Below are 21358 nucleotides of genomic sequence, written 5' to 3' on the forward strand. Positions count from 1 at the left end.
AATCCCACAGTTAAAGAACACAAAGCATGTGAGAAAATTCTATTGGTTTTTGAATAACATAAAAGAATAATGGGAATAAATAGATTTTAAAAAGAAAATCAACCAGAGTTTCCTACATTTGGTGGTTTGTTATTCTAAAAAGTGCTAAGCTTTCAAATGGGCCTCTATGAATTAACCATCAAGCTTCTCAACTAACTACCCTAATAGAGTACTTCGAAATGAAAGTTAATAATACCCAAAGTGAGACAATAGAATGTTTCTTCTCTTTAGCCCTAAGCACTTCACATTTTCTTCTAATTACACAATAAAATCTCTTTCAGATTTTAAAATAAATACAACAAAAACAAAATACAGGTACATGCATACGATAGGTAAGAAAACAACTGAGTGAACTCAAACAATATAGTAAATAAATGTCACTATTTCTCCATTTTGAAACCCCAGTAGCAATGCTACTGAAACAGAATCAGGTTAACCATAAAATATAAACAATTTATAGAAATACAATTAAAAACCACATATTAGGGCATTACCTTAACTAATCAAAATTCTAAAGTCAGAGTTGCAAAAGACTATTCACACATATAGACACACACATATACACAATGGCTACACTGAATAAGAACCAGTGTTCACAGCATTGTTATTATTCACTATAAATAATTCTAATAATTATTAAATATTATTCATGATAAATTAATCACTATAATAACATTCCAAAACACTAACAAAGACATAAATACCAAATCACAGCGGCACGAAGTACTCAGGGATGGAGGTAGCTTTAAAAAATTAAGAGTAGAATCCAACGTAGAACCAATAAAAAATGAGACTAGAAATGTAGGCAGGGGCCAAGTCACAAAAAGTCTAGAGTCTTAGAATTCTATCCTAGTATGTCATGCTTCTCAAGTGAGGTCTGAGTAGCCCATGGTAACACAGGAGTATGGAAAAATCATAGGATAATTGTGGTGCATCTTCCATAAGTGTCAAGTTTAAGTAAAAAATCTGGAGGGAAGTTAAATGAGTTTGTCACGGTTTTTATATTAAATCCAATTTTCCTAGAACATAAAATTAATGTGAATTTTTCAGACAGAACATGAAGCTTCAAGGCAATTTCACTCTTGCCGTAGGCTAATTCAGGTTCACTATTCCTTACAATTTGAGGAGAAGAGACAAATGAGGGAGAATTTGAGGGAAAGTTTGAGAAGCAGTGCTGGGAATGTGGAGCCAAAGATTTTTGTTGTTGTTTTCTCTTGTTTTGAATAGGGGAGTGATATCAGATTTGTGCTTTGGGAAGCTCTCTCAGGGAAACAGTAAGCAGGATGGGCTGAAAAATAAGAGACGGCACAATAATGAGGGTAAGTGACAAGCAGAAAGGTTGTTAACTGTGCAAGAGATGAAAAGGATATGAACCAGACTTGAAGCTATGAGAACACAGAGGGCTGGGAGGATTCCGGAAAGAATACGATGATCACCAGAGAGCACCTGACTGATGGCACAGTAACTATTCTTTTGAGAACTTATTAGTATAAAGGCGTTCATTTTTCTAGAGTTAGTATTTCTACTACTGTAAGGTATTTGACATTTGTACCTTTAAAAGCTCTTACTTAAAAATAATACCTTCATGAGAGAGTGGCACAGACATATATACACCACCAAATGTAAAACAGATAGCTAGTGGGAAGCAGCCACATAGCACAGGGAGATCAGCTCGGTGCTTTGTGACTACCTAGAGGGGTGGGATAGGGAGGGTGGGAGGGAGACACAAGAGGGAGGGGATATGGGGATATATGTATATGTATAGCTGATTCACTTTGTTATATAGCAGAAACTAACACACCATTGTAAAGCAATTATACTTCAATAAAGATGTTAAAAAAATAATAATACCTTTGGTGTGCCTTCTAATCATAGGAAGTGTAAAGTTGTGGGATGCTATTTGGTATATGATGTTATACCAAAAATTAAACAAAATATGAGTAAGACTTATGAAAATTATGTTTAATAAAGAAAATATCCATGTTTTTTAAATGTTAAGAAAAAAGTATTGGGTTCCTACTGATCAATCATCAACATAGCTTTTCTAGAAACATAACTATACAGTTTGAGAACCAGTTAGGAATGACTTTGATCCTTAATGTGATATTCCAGAATAAATGAATGAACACAGACTCTTCTAGAAAAGAACATGAATTTGGGTATTTAAAATATCTGATTACTTAGAAACTGAACAAAAAGTAGTAACTTTTTTTTTTTTTTTTTACCATGTTAGTCTTTTCATAAGGAGGAAATAGTTTATCCAGCTGATACTGGCTAAAAGATACAAAGTAAGATTAAACTTAATTCTTCACTAGTAAGTTGACAGTAAAATGCAGCCATTAGGTAAAAACAGAATTATAATTGTTAAGGTAGATAAAAGATAAAACAAACAAAAAATCCTAGCAGAACATATTCAAGAAAATATTATAACTTGAGAAGTAGATCAAGTAAATGTTAACTGTATTGGACTAATAAAAATAGCAACTCTTAGTTTAAATAATCTGAAGAAAAGTGACTTTTAATTGCTTTTAGAAATTAGCATACTTCAGTCTATTCTACTTATTTGTGTAACACAGACCATTGATATTTATAATAATGATTGTGATCACAAAACTTAGGAAAGGTACAAGCACTGAAGACAATAGAAAAAAGAAAAACACTACTCAAACAAATGTTATCTGTAATCAAACACTTATCTGTTTAAATTTTAAAACTACATTATCAGCAATATTTAAAATAATATTGTTATGAAAATCATCATAGAAAATAAACAAAGGCTAGGACAAGTCTGGAAACTAGTCTCTGGGTCCTAACAACTTTTATTTATTTACTTTTTGCTTATAGATGAAACTCTTCAGCTCTCAAAGAGGATGGCATAGGGACTTCCCTGGTGGCGCAGTGGTTAAGAATCTGCCTGCCAATGCAGGGGACACGAGTTTGAGCCCTGGTCCAGGAAGATCCCACATGCCGCGGAACCACTAAGCCCGTACGCCACAACTACTGAGCCTGTGCTCTAGAGCCCGTGAGCCACAACTACTGGGCCCTCGTGCCACAACTACTGAAGCCCGCACGCCTAGAGCCCGTGCTCCACAACAAGAGAAGCCACAGCAAGGAGAAGCCCGCGCACTAAAACGAACAGTAGACCCTGCTCGCCACAACTAGAGAAAGCCCGCGTGCAGCAATGAAGACCCAACTCTGCTAAAAAATAATAATAAAATAAAAAAAAATTTTTTAAAGCATGGCATAAAAATTTAAGATACTTTACTTGGCAGTAAAAGACTCATCTAGACATACAGATCTTAAACCAACTTTATTTGATAGTTTATGCTTTCTACCTTACAAAAAAATCCTAAAATTTAGGCGAAACATAAATTCATAACAGAGCAAGAATATCTCAAAAATACAAGTCAGTGTAATTCTCATAAAACCTCTCTCCATCACTAACAACAGGTAATTAACTGTTCCTTTTATTAGACTCTTTAATATATTTTTTCAAGTCTCTTGAGAATCGAAATGAGAAAGATACCGACACCAAAGGAAGAACAGACAGAACTATCTAAAATTTTTGGTCCAAATATTTTGAAAATTAATGCAAAGAAATGTGATAACAAAAATAGTTGACATTCTACAAAGGAAATTAAGACACTTCTCCACCTCTCTTCCAGATGATCTACACACATAGTTGCTATTTCTTCAATTTTTAAAAAAATTCCATCTGCCTTTTCCAAGCCTTGCTCTTTCTGTGCTCACTTGCTGTCCTATCCTTGCGCGGGCACGGGAAAGTTGCTTCTATGCAATCAGTCCATTGCAGGTGTCCTTATAGCATTACAAAACATCACCTGCCTGAGGGGAAGTGGACAACCATGGAAAGAGTTGAAAGAGGGATGAGATGTACAAACACTAACAGAGACTTTTTTACATTGTTTTTGAAACAAAATGGCCCTTCATGTATATGGGTTATAAGGTTACATGCTCACATTTATTGTGAGTGGCTGGCTATGTAAGGTCTAATTACATAGTAATGAGGTATTGGTCTCAATATTTAACGGATCTAATGGAAGAACCGTTGCAATTATCAACAGCAGCTCCCCTGCAATTCCATGCATCCCACTACAGGAGGAACTACACGAAGTGCCCCAAATCTGCAACCACCAGGACAGACCACCCTCCCCATCCCCACAAAATATAGAAATTCCAATTAAATGTGAAAGATACGGGAACATCTAGACAAGAAACCCTTAATAGTCAAAGAAACGTACACACAGGAAAAGATAATAGTCCACGTTAACAAATTATCTTTAAGTATCAAAAATACAGGTGATTTCTATTCCCCCCTTTGCGCGTCTTTGTGTTTTCTAGCTTTCCTACAATGAGCGCACGTAACTTTGGTAATCGAGGAGAAAAAAAAAAAGTCAAACAGATGCAGAGCTTAAATCAACAGTTAATCTGGATCAAAGACACAGAGTAGCCTATCTTTAAGCCTCCTCGGAGTCACTGAGGAACAAATCCTCCAGCACTCGGCAGGGAGAAGACGGCTGCAAGGCTCCCCAAACCGCAGCGATAACCTCTGTATTCCAGGGTCTTAGCAAACTGAGGGGACAGAATTGTTTCATACAAACTTGGTCAAGTGCTCCTGCAACAGCAAAACTCATTCCCAGCTCTCCCGTGACCCCGCCCCCCAGGGCACACCCTAGTCGCGAGGACCCCGTTGGGACCCTGCGCCAGTCTCAGGGTGTTCCCGAAGACATGTCCCCCACTCCCAAGCTGTGCTCCGCAGCTCACCTCCGCTCTCCTTCACTTACTTCCCCGACCCCTTCCCCCAGTACACCACCCTGGGCCATCAGGGGAAGGAAGGAACCAGCCGGACTTAGAGACAGCGCTCCAGATTCCCGTGACCTTGGACAAGCCCATTCGCCTCTCCGAGCCTCAGTTTCCTAATGTGCCTCCTTCGCGGGGTGACCTCGGACTCACAAACCCGGGGGGCTCTGCAAAAGCCAAGGACCGTTCTCGTAACTCTGCACGACCTCCTCCTCCCCCGGACCGCTCCCAGGAGCCGGGCACCAGCCTGGACACCGGGGTGGGAGGGGGGGGCGTGGGCAGCTTCTCTCTAAAGCTCCTGCCCCGTAGCCCCCGCGACGCGTCGCCTCGCAGCCCGTCCCCACACCTGGCAGTTGCTGTCCTGGGGCAGGTTTTTCACCAGAATTTTCCTGCGGTTGCTCAGCTCCCGGCGCATCCGCTGCAGCCGCGCGGCGACCTCCTCCGGGTGCAGCGCGGCGGGCGCCGGGCCCCGGGCGTCGTTGCGCGCCTCGGCGGAGGGGTCCGGCCCGCGCGGCCCCGACCCCGGCTCGGGCCCCGCCGCGCCGCCCACGCCCGCGCCCCCCTCGCCGCCGGCTCCCGCCGCCGCCATCTTCCCGGGCGCCCCGCGGCTGCGGGCTCCTCGGAGGCTCGAGGGGAAGGGAGAGAGAGAGAGAGCCGGAGGAGGCCCGGGCGGGGGCGAGGCGGGCCGAGGCGGCGGAGCGGGTGGGGGGAGGGGGAGGGAGAGGGAGGGAGGCGGCGCCGCAGCCAGCAGCCGGAGGGCGGGAAGAGGAAACCTGAGCGCCGAGGAGGAGCCCAGAACCACCTCGCGGGAACCTCCCCCTCGGGCCCCCGGGCCCCGCGCACAGGCGCGCCCGCCCAGCCCGCGGGGGCCTCAGCGCCGCCACCCGGACACCTGTGCCGGCGCGGGCGGGCGGGCTCACCTCCCTGCAAGGCCCTAGCGAAAGCCCAGGTTTGGGCTCTGGGGATGCGGCTTCCCCGGGGGCACTCGGGCCCCAGGCGTCGGTCCCCTCGCGGCCTCCCCACGTGACACCGCAGCTGTCCCCGAGCTCCCCTCGAAACTCCCGCGCTGGGGCGGCTCCGGGGCTGCAGACGCGAATTCAGCCTCCCCAAAGCCGGGGAGGCTCCTGCCCGCTCCGGACGGCGAACCTTCTCTGCTCAAGATGTGCTCGTCTGGCAGAGAAGTTTGAGTTTGCCATGAAAAATAAAATTTGAGGTTTCCTAGGGAGTACAAAAAGGCAAGAATTCTGGAGGCAATTTTATATATTTGAAAAAACCTAATAGCAAAGTATTTTCCTAGCTGTGTCTACGAGAAAGCCTGTGCCCTTGACCCGCCCCTCCGTTTCTTTTGTACGTTTCCGAAAATGTAAAACCTTGATGCTTGCATATGCAGCATATAAAGGGGTGCCGAAACAAAGACTAAAATGGAAGATGAACTGTGGCAGAGGGTTGGCGAAAACGCTACTTGGAACATTATTTTAATTGAAACTTTGAGGGAGAGTTACACTGTAGAGCTAAGTCACAGTGATGTTATCAGATCAAACAATTGGGCAGCCTTTGACTGGCACCAGCCCAAATGACTGAGTAAAGAGAAACATGCATCTTAACTGTGTAGCATGCAAATACACTCTCAAAAAAAAAAAAAAAAAAGCCTGTTTAACATGTTATTCCGTTGGGGGAAAATATTTTCAGTAGATGTCACCAAAAAGTAAAACCAAAAAAGATTTTTTAAAAACATACTATGTATTCAGTACCTACCTTGTGCCCCCATGTATTTCTAAGTACTTTACAAATGTTTCATTTACTCTTCACAATAATTCAATTAGGTAGTTTTTATTTTCTTCACTTTACAAGTGAAGAAATAGAGGCAGGTTGCTTAATTCTAAAGCCCAACGCTCTTCATAACATAAAGACTCATCTGTCATCTCTCCATCACAAAATAATGACTGCTGATATTCCTGCATTTATTCTCTGCTAACAGATACTTGTATCATTAAAATGATTCTGCACTGCACCCATGTTCATAGGAGCACTATTGTCAATAGCCAAAGGGTAGAAACCACCTGAAAGGTCCGTCTACCAATGAATAAACTATAGTATACGCATACAACGGAATATTGTTCAGCTATATAAAAAAAAATCAAGTACTGATACAAGGTGGATAAATCTCCAAAACATTATGCTAAATGAAAGAAATCAGACACAAAAGGTCACGTGTTACATGATTCCATTTACATGAAATATTCCCAAATAAGTAAATCCATAGAGACAGAACATAGACTGGTAGTTACCAGGGATTGGGGAAGCAGGGGGATGGGAAGCAACTGCTTAATGGATACAGGTTTCGTTTTGGGGTGATGAAAATGTTTTGGAATTGGAGAGAGGTGGCAGTTGCCCAATATTGTGAAAGTACTAAGTAGACACTGAATAGTTCAGTGTAAAATGGTTAATTATGTCATATGAGTTTCATCTCATAAAAAATATAAACGATATTCTACAGTGCACAGCTTTATTGCTTTTTACAGCATATTTTCAGCGCCTCTTTCTATGCCAAGATAATTGAACATCATTATTTTTCATGGCTGCATATTATTCTATTGTGATAATTTCCATAATTTACATAACTAATTGCCTAGCATTAGACATCTTTATTGTACACCACACTGAGATTAATATCCTTGTGTCCATATTTGCATATTTGTAATTCTTCCATAGAGTAAAGAACTAGAAGCAAAATGTCTTCACAAGAAAAAGTATATATGAAGATTTTTGATGTGTATTTCCAAACTACCTTACTCAGTTTTCCCCATCACAAACATTGCTTGTTTCCCTGCTTGCATCCATGATAATTTGATATCAAAATAATATATTTTTTAAATTTTATTTTATTTTTGGCTGCATTGGGTCTTTGTTGCTGTGCACAGGCTTCTCATTGAGGTGGCTTCTCTTGTTGAGGAGCACGGGCTCTAGGCTAGAGGGCTTCAGTAGTCGTGGCACGCGGGCTCAGTAGTTGTGGCTCAGGGGCTTAGTTGCTCCGCGGCATGTGGGATCTTACGAGACCAAGGATTGAACCCGTGTCCCCTGCATTGGGAGGTGGATTCTCAATCACTGTGCCACCAGGGAAGTCCCAAAATAATGTCTTATTTTGGTTTTAAATTTTGTTCCTTGTGAGACCTTAGTTCCCCCACCAGGGATTGTTGAACCCAGTCCCTTGGCAGTGAGAGTGCAGAGTCCTAACCACTGGATGGCCAGGGAATTCCTAAATTTTATTCCTTTGATTAAAAGTTATGAGTTGTAAGCTCCAATCAAGCACTGTTCTGTAGAGCTGAGAGAGTATATCCTGAGCTGAGTATATTCTTTAAAGTGCGCAAGAAGCATGAATAGGCTTAGCATATGCTCTGACCTTGAGTCAGTCATTAAGTCTGAGAACATATATTTATCTAAATGAGTACCGTTTTCTTGACAAAAGTTTTTAAATGTCTCTTGTGTGCTGGACAATATATATAAAGGCACTAAGAATACAGCAATAATAAAATAAAGTTTCTGTATAATAGGGGCTCAGCCTTATTGGGAAAAATTATACAAGAATTATAATTAAATGTGATAAATATGCAAACAAACATCAGGAGCAGCCCTGGAAAACAGTGATCTGGGTCTCATTTTAGTGATTTTGCTTTTGCTGAAAATATTTCTCAAAGTGCTTTTTTGGTATTGACTTCAGAAGTTATGGCAAATTCTTCTGCATAGTTTCTGTGGTAGTGAATGTTTACCTCTTAGAGATGGGTTTGATTTTTTGAACTACTTAAAATTATTTGAAGCCAAGTCTGGTGAATGAATCAGGTGTTGATAATACTCTTGGGATTATAATTATGTAATTTTTTTTTGTCCCAAGTGGGATATGATTTCAATGTTATGTTATTAAACCAATTTTATTAAGTGGCTACTTGGAATTGATCTCACTCCTCGAACGCTATTGCTGTGTCCTGTAGGGTGGTGGCTTTAAACCTTTTTTGACCCAAACCAGTGGGAAATATATACGATAGTGGGAAATATATTTTACATTACAAGCCGGTAAACATACATACATACAACTGAAGCAGAGATTTCACAGAACAATATACCCTTCCATGGTGCAGCATACTGTAGTATTTAAAAAAATTGTATTCTATTCCATTTTTTAAAAAATTGCTGGTGGGGGGTGGGGGGGCAGGTGACACTAAATTGATTTCATCTGACACTAATGAGTCCTAATTGATATTTTGATAAACACTGCTCCAGGTTTCAAATCAACTATCTTTCCTCATTACTTTGACTCAATTGTTTGCCAGGAATTCAGGGAAATAATAGAATCTGTTGATTTTAAATTATTTAACTGAATTGATTATTACTGCCACATAAAAGAAACAGATGGAAATTGCAAAGATTTGGAAATGCTGCTATAATTCCAAAGAGTTCCTCTCATTCCAGGTTTTAGCCTGACTCTTTAAATAGCACCTTCTGTGGTCAATTTAAGGAACATTCTAATCTGAACCTGCAGTGAGTACAATTATCAAGCTGCAACGTATTTACCAATGCCCACAGGTAATTATCATGAGCTACATAATTACTTTGTTCTTAAAACAGGAGCTATGTGCTCACTTTTGCCTTTATTTTCAAAATTATTGGTGAGTTATTTCTGTCTATTTTTAAATCTGATTTCAAGTCACTGCTTTAATATGGCATAAAATACAATCCCATGTAGAAGAGGAGTATCCGAGGCTCTTAAGCAGGGAAATTACATGATCAGACTTAGCTTTTTAAAAAATAATTCTGACAATAATGGAGAGAATGAATTTAGCAGGTCTTATGTCTGGGAGACCAACTGGAAATCTTTTGAGACAAAGTGAAAACATTTGAGGGCTTATATTGGAGAATAATAATAACAATAACAAGTGGATTAAGCTTTCCATAGGTTACCTAAGTAACCTATGTGTATTAAGCGTATAGAGCTTACATGGGTTACCTAAGCTTTTATTCTTTTTTTCTTTTGTATTTTTAAATTTTAAAACCTACAATCAACTCGTGATATAGGTAGTACATCCCTATTAATCAATGAGGAATGAAAGGCAGAGAGGGTCACCTGTCCAAAGTCACAGTAGGCAGGGACCCCAGGATTCCAATGCAAATCCATCTGCTTTGGAGCCCAGGTATGTAAACTGGTGTAATTGTAGCTGGAGGAGGGGCTGAATTTATAAGACTTTTCTGAGAGAAACAGTGTAGCAAAGTAGAAGCAGGATCCAATGATGGAGAGAGCAGGATCTGGAGTTAAAATACCTGGATTCAATTCTTTGTAACTAGAGTGAGCTATTTAAAGCATGAGAGAATAATTCAAATATGCCAAGCCTCGGACTCTTGATCTCTAAAACAGAGATAATAACAGCCCCCCCATAAGGCTATTCTTAAAGGCCATCACGAGGATTAGATGAGTTAATATATATAAAGGGCTTAGTAGAGTGCTTAACTCAAGGGCTAGATAAAAAGGCAGCCATAATAATAATAAGTAATTATTAATTATTTTTTTAAAATTTTGGTGTCTCATTGGATGTTGGCAAAGAGAAAGAAGTTAAGAATAGCATGCTTTCTAATATGAGAAATTAGATGGGGGTGATACTGCAGCTGAAAGAGGGAACAGTTTAGGAAGTAAAGATAAGCCCAATTTAGACATATAGATAAAAAAGCCAGTCGACAGACTAAAACTTGTAAGAGAACTAGGTAGTTTAAAACTGAGGCTGGATGAGATCACTCAGGCTGAGTGTGCAGACTGAAAGAGAAGTCCAAGAAATAGGACCTCAGGGAACAACATTCAAGGGCCAGAAGGAAAAAAAGTGGAAGGTACTTGGTAGTCCTGTTAGACTCTGCTTATATTACTTTTGTGCCCAGCCCAAGAAAAGAGAGCCAGGTAAAAATGAAAAAGGTATCAGGCAAAAATAGTTGGACTGGGCTTCCCTGGTAGCGCAGTGTTTGAGAGTCCGCCTGCCGATGCAGGGGACACGGGTTCGTGCCCTGGTCCGGGAAGATCCCACATGCCGCGGAGCGGCTGGGCCCGTGAGCCATGGCCGCTGAGCCTGCGCGTCCGGAGCCTGTGCTCCGCAACGGGAGAGGCCACAACGGTGAGAGGCCTGCGTACCACAAAAAAAAAAAAAAAAAAAAAAAAAAAAAAAAAATCCACCTGCCAATACAGGGGACACGGGTCCGAGCCCTGGTCCAGGAAGATCCCACATGCTACGGAGCTACTAAGCCCGTGCGCCACAACTACTGAGCCTGTGCTCTAGAGCCCACGAACCACAACTACTGAGCCCGCGCACTTAGAGCCCACGCTCTGCAACAAGAGAAGCCACTGCAATGAGAAGCCCGCGAACCACAACGAAGAGTAGCCCCTGCTCGCTGCAACTAGAGAAAGCCTGCACGCAGCAACGAAGACCCAACGCAGTCAAAAATACATAAATAAGTAAATAAATTTTTTAAAAAATAATAAATTTTTAAAAATAAATTAAAGAAAAAAAGTGCCTATGAGTACCTACAGCTAAATGATGTTACTTAATACAAATTACTTTTCTTAGTTTTAATATAGCCACAAAATATCATTTATAAGCTTTCCTTTTATTACACCTAAGCATATCTTTAAAATATTTATAAACTCTTACTATAATTTAGGTTTATTTTTATTTCAAAATTATGAAAGACAATTTGAAAGTTGTTAGTATGTAAACTGCAAACGTTTCCCTCGAACCTTGAATTGTATTAAATAATACAAAAAGAATTGTATTCTTTACCATTGAAGTTAAGATTCTTTTGGCACTCTGCTTGCTGAATTATGGAAGCCTAAGGAAGTAGCATACTTTCTGTCAAAAATGTAATTTTAGGGCTTCCCTGGTGGCGCAGTGGTTGAGAGTCCGCCTGCCGATGCAGGGGACACGGGTTCGTGCCCCGGTCCAGGAAGATCCCACATGCCGCGGAGTGGCTGGGCCCGTGAGACATGGCCGCTGAGCCTGCGCGTCTGGAGCCTGTGCTCCGCAACGGGAGAGGCCACAAAAGTGAGAGGCCCGCGTACCGCAAAAAAAAAAACCCAACCAACCAACAAACAAAAAAATGTAATTTTAAAAAATGATTGCTATAAAATTATAGAAAAAGCCATGAAGTATTTGAAAGATAATAAAGTATAACCCAGCTATCTGGCAGGGAAATAAATCTTTTAAAATTATTATTTAAGTTTTTGTGTAGAATGGAGGAACTTACCATTTAAGTAAGTGACATTTAAAAATTCATTTTGTTGAAAATCTTATTAAAGTGTATGTGTATGTATTAAAGGAGTACATATTTACTTCATAAAACATGATATTCAACATGAATTATCCTTTTTGTGATGATTTCAATAATAGAGTGATTGCCCTCTAGGCATACTGAAGATTATAGGATGATTTCCTCCTATATTAAATGGTCCCATAAAGCTACACCTTCTTAATTTTTATGTCTGCTTTTCATAGATTTTTTTGTCTCCTTCTTTGTCAGTGCTCATTTCCCATGGCAGCCTGTATACTTGCATGGACTCATTCATGCCTATGGTAACATTAACCAGCCCACCAAACCCATATACATGTAAACAAAGGTAAATTTGCACATGCTGATGCTTATCCACAAAGCTCCTTGGTAGGATCCCATTCTATTTTCCATGTGGCCTCCTGGCCTTGGCTTCTTTCCTTCCTGCTCCTGCCAGTTAGACTTGATTGTGGAGGTGTGCCACTCAGCTCTCCCTTCAATTAGTGTGTGAACTGTAATTGGCTGACAACTTCCAGCTAGCCACTGCACCTCCAGGTCTGCAGCATTCTCACTGAGGCTATTTTCCTCCCCAGAAGGCTCCCAGCCAATGACTAAATGTAGTGGGATACTGTAGCCAGGCCATTTCTGCTTCCTACAGATTCCTCTAGTGGGTAATCTTTGCCCCGGACGCCCCAATCACCTGGCCAAGACTTTCTCAGAGCTGTACAGTGGCAGCCTGGGGCTCTTCCTACCCAATCTTCTCTCCTTCCCTCTCTCCTTTCACAAGTGTCTGACCATCTTTGTGGTTTAAAGTCTCTCCCTACCTACTCTTGTTCCCCTCCCCTTTATGCCTCACAGATGTTGCCCCAATACATCTTTTGCACAGCTAATTTTGGCTTGGTGTCTGCTATGCAGGAAACCTAACTGACACAGTCAGTAAAACATGGCCCAAGAAAGCAGGCAATAAAATTAGGTTTGAGGACTGTTTACTCATACTTGGCCTGCAAGTAGGACTTCATCCTGGGTGCAATGTGGGGAATGGGTGGTCCTTGGCAAAAGGCAGCCCCACAATTGCTGAAGATGTCACTGGTGATGACCTGGGAGTGTGTCCTGGGAGAGGAGAACAGCTTTGCTAGTTTGAAGATGTAGGCATTTGAAAGATATGGGGAGAATAATGCCTACAAGTGTAGTGGTGTTGGCTGGTTATTCCAAAGTTCTACTGACACCATACGGAGCGTTAATGAGAAACTGAGAAGTAATGACACAGTAACAGGCACAGTATGAGAGTCAGAGCGCCTGTTTGACTTGGAACACTTTCTTGGAAAATGGGATTTGACACCATTACTAGGAACCTCCTCTGCCCAGGGGATGGGGCAAACTCACTGTAGGGAAGTCTGGCTCTTAGAAGCCCAGAAAAGGCGGTGGCCATGCTGACGTGGAAATGCCTGAGTTGCCATGGCAGATAGTAGAGGAAGGAATAAAAAGGCTGTGGGAAGGGGTGAATCATAATGGATTCATAGCGTGAGACCAGAGGACCCATGAGAAGATTATGTTTCCACAGCAGAGCCCAGAGAACACATCGTTCTCCAAGGCCATCAGGAATGCACTGGTGAGAGAGACACCAGCATCATTAAAAGTTCAGTGGTGCCTCTCCATACAGGCCAGGGATGAAGCTGTCACAAATTTGAGCTTGTTAATAGCAACAGGGGTGATCGTGATCCAAAATAACAGAAACCACATAACCAAGCCAATAGAAGCCAGGGGGCAACCATTATTATAACTATCAGCAAGACTGGAATAGCTGGTGGTTAAGGGGGCCTGACCAACAGGAAGGTACAGAAATGGCTAACAAAATCTGGCATCCCTAAGGGCAAAATAGAAGTGCAAGCAATGAGAGCACCATTTAACATCTAATCAGAAACAGGCAAGAACAGAAAAACAGGAGGATAAGGGTAGTTGCCCCAATAAAAATTCATGATTCATTACTCAGTTTCTGGACCTGAGACAATTTTCAGACCCAGAATGCAGTGACTGAGAGATGGTTGTGTCTCAAGGAGGAAGAAGCCTGCAAGACCATGACAAGTATTAACTATAAGGATTTCCCCAGTCCCACCCTAAAGGGACCTACAGCCGTATACGTGGATGACAGCGCACTTGAAAAAGGAAAACTACACATATTGAGGACTTTGAACATATTTTCAAAGCTGACATTGATACCAGAAAACCTAAAGTGTCCTCAGGATCCCCTGTTAGAGTTGGGACCCAGTAACATAAGCAGTCTGGCTGAAGTCCAGCTTATGGTGGGTCCACTGGGTCCGTGAACTCAGTGGAGGATCATTTCACCCATCCTGGTGAAAAATTAAGGTTCACATTCATGGCAGTTTGACTCACTTAGGAACTTGGCTAGCTGGGTAAGAACCATTATATTGGGGAAAGCCAAAAGAAAGCCTCTGAAACTACTACTTTCACAAGCCAAGGATAGTGAATCAAAAATAATATTGCATTCCAGAAATGGAGACAGAGATTAGTACCACTGAGATGTTTAGCTTTATGTGTCAACTTGGCTGGGCTGTGGTGCCTGGATATTTGGTCAAACATTATTCTAGATATTTCTGTCAGGGTATTTTTGGATAAGATTTCGATTTAAATCAGTACACTTAAGTAGAGGTGATTGCCCTCCATAATGTGGATGGGCTTCATCCAATCAGTTGAAAACTGATGATAGGACAAAAAGCTGATCTCCCATGAGCAAGAGGGAATTATGCCGGTAGACTGCCTTTGGACTTCCTGTGTAACCTCTGCTCTTCTTGGTTTGTCAGCTGACTGCCTTTGGACTAGAACTTGGTCCTGAGTCTTCAGCCTGCTGAGCTCCTCCATCAGATTTTGCATTTCTAAGCCTCCACAATCACAAGAGCCAAAGAAATCTCTTTAAATTTTTTTTTTAAATTAATTTTAAAATGTATTTATTAAAAATAAGTCTATCTATCATCTATCTATCTATCTATCTATCATCATCTATCGATATTCTCTTGGTTCTGTTACTCTGGAGAACCCAGACTAATACAATCACCATTAAAGATTTAAAGGATGCATGGTGGTAGTCCATATCCTGTCTCTATTTAATTCACCAGTCTGACAACTACAGAAACCACATGGATCCTGGAGAATGACTACAGATTTCCATAATCTCAACCAAGTAGTAGCTTCGTTGCAGTTGCTGTGCCAGACTTGTTGATGGTAAAGCTGATTGTGAAGCCCTCAATTGTGTCATATGCAGCTATTGATCTGATGATTGCATTCTTTTCTATACCAATCAGAAAAAAAGGATCAGAAATAGTTCACTTTGACATGGAATGGACAACAAGATTCACTTATGGTTTTGCTTCAGGGCTGTGTTAACTCTCCGGACTCTGTCATAACATAGTTCAAAGAGCCTATATCATCACATTGATCCAAAGCATTAGTGGTATGATGCTGATCTGGCAGGACAAGCAAAATTTGGGTTTTGTGCTGGAGGCCTTGGTAAGGTATGTGAGCATCAGAAGGTGGGAGATAAAAACTCATATAGCTTCAGGGACCTGCCACTTCAGGGAAGTTTTTGAGTTCCTTGACCAGGGGCAAGCCAGGACATCTCCTCTAAAGTAAAAGACAAATGCTGCACCTTATATCTCCTGGGGCAAACAAGGAAGCACAACACCTGGTGGATTTCTTTGGGTTCAGGAGGCAAACTGATCTACACCCAATACTGGAAGTGTATTAATTATATTCCAGCCTGTAGACCTCATGACATGGAAGGCTGTCAGCTTTGAGGAGAAACTGGAGCATAGAAGAGCTTTGCAGCAAGTGTAGCCTGTAGCTCAAACATTCCTACTCCTGGAATTTGAGAGATGAGGTCTGCAGTGGAAACATGTGGACACACATATGGGAATGGACATGAAGCGTGAAGATTTTTGTATTACAATACTCAGCAGAGAGCATCTACCTTGGAAAAGGCACTGAAGAACCAACTAGTTAAAATTACTTGACTAGTCAATGTTAGCCCGCTTTCATCATTGGCCATCCCAGAGGTGACACAATGGGCACATGAATAAAATTGCTATGGTATCAAAGATGGTGTCTATGTGGGGGCCCACACAGCATGAATATCTATTACTAAGGTCAATCTAACTACTGCTGCCTCAGAATATCCAACCTATCAGCAACAGAAGACAAAACTGAGTCCTGATCTGGCACTAGTCCTCAGGGAGACCACTTGGTGTCATTGAGCTCATCTGTTCAGGAAGTGCCAGCAGTTCATCCTCGCAGCAATAGATACCTATTCTAGGTCTGGGTTTGTGTCTTTTGCCTGAAGAGCCTCACTATCAAGGACATACACAATGCTTGATTCATGGGCATGAATTTCCACACTGCATAGCATCTGGCCAGGGAAACCACTTCACAGTGAAGGAGCTGCAAGACTGGGCCCTTGACCATGGAATCCAGTGATCTCTCATCATCATTAAGTAGCCAGCCTGATAGAATGTTGGAACAGCTGACTAAAGCACAGCTGAAATACAATTGCAAAGGCAATACTCTGCAAGGGTAGGTGACATCATTCAGGATACAGTATATACATTAAATCAGAGAACGCTATGTGCCACTGGGTCTCCAAATGAAAGAATATACAGGCACGGGAATCCAAGGGTAGAGGCAGTTGTGGTCCACTTATCATTACTCTCTATGACACTGGAGGACATTTTGCTTCCTGTCCCTACAACTCTGACCTCAGAGGGGGTGAGGTTCTCTTCCCCCAAAGGAGCATCCTCTTGCCAGGGGGACAGCCATGGTTCGACTTAATTACAGGCTATGGCTGCTGCCTGAGCATTTGGACTCCTTGTTTCCAGTAACCAGCAGGCAAGAAGAGAAATCACCATCTTCACCAGGGTAGCAGACTCAGAACAACCGGAGGAAGTAGGCTGCATTTCAACAAGGTGATCTATTTAGATGCCCGTTGATAAATTTCTTGACCATTAGAACCGTGAATGGACGTGTGTAGCAATGTTGGCCTGAGAAGGTATGATTTCCACAGAATCAGTTCCCTCAGGAATGAAGGTTTGGGTCATACCATCAGATAAGCCACCAGGAACAACAGAGATGAGTTGAGGGTGAGGGGACTTCAGAGGGAGTGGGGAGACTGTGAATACCAGTTCCAGCTGAAACCAGCTACAGCATCTTGGGGTGTAGTTTATCCCCCTAATCTCCCTCTTGAAAGTTTCCTCGCAGGAAGAGAGGCTCACAGGAGCCGTGGAAGAGCTGTTCCCCAAACATGTGGAAAAGTGTAGCTGTGAGGCGTGAGGGATGGGCCAGAGCAGCCGTGCGTGTCTGCCACTCAGATCTCCCTTTCAAACAACCTGCTGTAGGGAGTGTGGTCGGCTGACCATCACTAGCTGCTGCATTTTGTGAATACAGCATTCACGCTCAAGCCAGGGTCCCCGAAGGCTGCTCCCAGCTAATGCCTGAGCACAGCGGCACTGCTAGAGCTGGGCCCTTTCTCCCCAGCATATGACTGCTCCAGTGGGCAACCTTGGCTAGGGCACTTGCCTTCCGCCATGCTGCGCTGCAGTCTGGGGCTCCTTCTACAAGACCCTCCTTCCTTTCCTCTGTCCTTCCACAGGGAGCCCACCCCAAGTACTCCTGTTCCCTTCCTCCTTCACAAGCATTTCCCTCAATACATTTCCTTCCCATCTCATTCTATTTTGGGGTCTTGCTTCTTGGAGGACCCAAACTGAGACAAATTGTTCAATTTTGATATGTTTAGAACTCCCTACAAACTTTGATATATGTTCATCCTTCTGTTTTATTCTTCTGCCATCTTGTTTAATTCACTTCAGTTCTATTCCTTTAGTCCCCAGCCCCTGGCACATTTCCATGCTATGTTTGTCAATCTATACTGGAATTTGGCATTCAAACACACTTTTAAGACCATATCTAATTAGCTCCGTCCTGACAACAGTCTTTATCACTGATTAGTAATGGATTACAGTCCTTGGACAATTATTGCTTTTGAAGCCAAGCTAACAAGTGCTTCACATCGTCAATGCATAAATTATCTGGTCTCATTTAGCAGACAGCTTTTAAAAAAAACATATTAGACTTTCCTTCACAGATTCTACATTTCCACCTCCCCTCTGAGCCAACTGAGGTGCGGTTTTCAAGTTAGTTCTCCCCATACCTTTCCAAATATATTGCTGGATCTAAATACCTAGTTTTCTCTAGTCAAAGCCTGGATTTTTATCAGAATCATTAGCATTTGAGCTACCCACTCAAAGGAGTTTTTCTACAACTGCCTCTGTTTTCAGCTAATTTTATACCCCTCCATTTTGCTGTATTCCAGTTCTCTTGCCAGCTCTTCCATTTCTTTTTTGGTTGTAATATTTCATTACCCCTTCTGCTTTCTCACTCAATTGTCCATTTATGGGCAGCATTTTGCTTTTCTTCATCCAGTAAGAGAAACCCAACCTTTGAAGTTGTGCGATTCTAGAATAGTTTTCACATGAGCACAGACCTTTTTCCTAATATACTTTTCAGCTGGCGAACTCATTTCTTTCACAGAAAAAGATTCCAAGATAAGGCATGACAAAGAAAACCTCAGTAAAGTAGGTTAGTGCTAATTCCATACACACTGTTGAAGAGTTTCCCAGGTGCTCATAATTACAGGAACCTACATCTTTGATGCAAATGTATACTTAATGCAACTGTAAATATTTCACTTATGGAATGTCCATTCACAAAGCTCACCCAAGTTTTCACTGAATTGAGTCTAACACAGCACAAGCATATCTATATCTGCCTCATAATGACCACCTTAGAGAGCTGAACGCCTGAAGGGATTTTAGGAAATCAGCTGTGCTGTATTCTCCTGCCTTCGGGCAGAATTGTACATAAACACCCAGAGAGGAAAAAGCTTCCCAAGCAAGAGTCAACCTCACTCTAGCGTTTAACAATGAGCACAGCCAGGAAGTTCTTCTTTGAATATACAAATCCCTCTGCTACAGCTTAAATTAATCTTTTTTATAAGTTTGATACAAAGGTTAAAAATTCTTGTGTTTTTTTAATACAACGAGTAAACACATTCTCTAAGTTGCAACTGCTTATTTTCATGTTAATGACCCTTTTCTATTTTAATCAAAATACAACTCATTCATTCGTTCAATAAATAAATATTTTAAAAATCTCAAACCATCCTTTCAGCAGATTTTTAAAAATCACTTCTACCTTTTGAGAATTACCATGGACTCATGTCTCCTTTGACAGACTCAATACCTTCCAATTATTGTGGTCATTTTTTATGCCAAATTTATCACCTTTGCCCAGTGACTAATCTCTCCTGTCTGTATTATTGTTAACATTTATTTAGGTATTAACAACAAAAATAAATCTTCAGTTTTTGTCAGAGATGTATTTGACTCTTCTTGCTCTTTCCTCCTCTGAGATCTGGTATCAGATACCTTCCGAGGAGCCCTAATTCCCTTACTTAAAAATTTTGTAAGGTGAAAAACTATGGTTAATGTGAACTACGGTTCACATTATATCTTTTTCCGGTGACTAAAGAAAGTAGTTTTCGGGGCTTCCCTGGTGGCGCAGAGGTTGAGAATCCGCCTGCCAATGCAGGGGTCACGGGTTCGTGCCCCGGTCCGGGAAGATCCCACATGCCGCAGAGCGGCTGGGCCCGTGAGCCATGGCCACTGAGCCTGCGTGTCCAGAGCCTGTGCTCCGCAACGGGAGAGGCCAGGACAGTGAGAGGCCCGCATACCACAAAAAAAAAAAAAAAAAAAAGAAAGTAGTTTTCACTAAGACCTACCGAATAAATATGAGTTAGCCAGGTGAAGTAGAAGGGCAAGTGTGTTTTAGTAGGGAGGTAGGTGAGGACAAGATCTAAGAAAGCAAGAAGACAATTTATTTTATTATTTTCTTTTAAGATGACAATTAAACAAGAAGTAAAATAATATGTTCAGTTGCCACCTTTATCCATGGGGGTTACATTCCAAGACCCCCCAGTGGATGTTGAAACTGTGGATAGAACCAAACCTTTTATATACTGTTTTTTCCTATAAATACATACCTATGATAAAGCTTAATTTCTTTTTTTTTTTTTTTTTTTTTTTTTTTTTGTGGTACGTGGGCCTCTCACTGTTGTGGCCTCTCCCGTTGTGGAGCACAGGGTCCGGACGCACAGGCTCAGTGGCCATGGCTCACGGGCCCAGCCGCTCCGCAGCACGTGGGATCCTCCCAGACCGGGGCACGAACCCGCGTCCCCTGCATCGGCAGGCAGATTCTCAACCACTGCGCCACCAGGGAAGCCCAAAGCTTAATTTCTAAGTTAGGCACAGTAAGAGATTAATGACAATAACTAATAATAAAATAGAACAATTTTAACAATACACTGTAGTAAAAGTTATGTGAATGTAGTCTTTCTCTCTCTTTCAAAACATCTTATTGTACAAATTTAATGTCTTTTCCATCTTAACTAAGCTCTCATCAGGCACTGTGGCTGCAACTTTTGCTGTGTGAGGTACAACAGCAAAACTAGCATGAATTTCTTTTTCTACTTCACAATTTCATGGAGAGAAGATTTGCTCCTGTCATAGATCTTAGCAACCTCAGCATACACTTTTTTTCTTTCCTCATTAAGTCGAGAACTTTCACCCTTCTGCTTAATGTAAGAACCTTATGGCTACTCTTTAGTACATCCAAACAGCCGGCTGTACTACTCTTGTGCTTTGGGGCCAAGATTAAGTAAAATAAGTGTTACTTGAACATAATCGCTGAGGTCCCACAAACAGTTGATCTGACACCTGAGATGGCTACTGAAGGATTAACAGGCAGCATCTGCTAGACAAGGGGGTGATGCACGTCCTAGATGTGATGGAGCAGGACGGTTGGAGATCTCATCCACACTATGCAGAATGGCACACAATTGAAAATTTATGGTTTATTTATTTCTGGAATCTTCCATTTAATATTTTCAGACCATGGGTAACTGAAACTGTGGAAAGTGAAACTGTGGATAAGGGGGGACTACTGCTGATAATGTCAGAGGATGTAAAAGTACTATGGAAACATATAAAAGCAACATCTTACCTGGAAACTGGTGAATGTTGGTAAGAAAAGGCTTTCTGAACAAAATGACTGTGGGCTTAGGTAGAAGACACCCTAATGCTTACCAAAA

The 21358-nt window shown here is 41.8% G+C and overlaps 1 protein-coding gene across 4 annotated transcripts in view; it reads right to left on the reverse strand.

Annotated features, from left to right (window-relative positions):
• Window positions 1–21358, reverse strand: part of RAVER2 (ribonucleoprotein, PTB binding 2) — a 138434-nt gene that overhangs the window by 102573 nt on the left and 14503 nt on the right. For 2 of the 4 annotated variants that reach the window (XM_059045521.2, XM_059045513.2), the window contains exon 1: window positions 5204–5675. The exons of 1 other annotated variant lie outside the window; for it this stretch is intronic. In XM_059045521.2, the coding sequence (XP_058901504.1) occupies window positions 5204–5446 (243 nt within the window). In that variant the 5' untranslated portion in view covers window positions 5447–5675. Of the gene's footprint in view, window positions 1–5203; window positions 5676–21358 lie in introns of those variants that run through there. One more of the 4 variants, XM_059045535.2, reaches the window with a different exon arrangement.

The sequence above is a fragment of the Kogia breviceps genome, chromosome 1 (genome assembly GCF_026419965.1).
Source record: "Kogia breviceps isolate mKogBre1 chromosome 1, mKogBre1 haplotype 1, whole genome shotgun sequence".
In the NCBI taxonomy this organism is placed as follows: Eukaryota; Metazoa; Chordata; class Mammalia; order Artiodactyla; family Physeteridae; genus Kogia; species Kogia breviceps.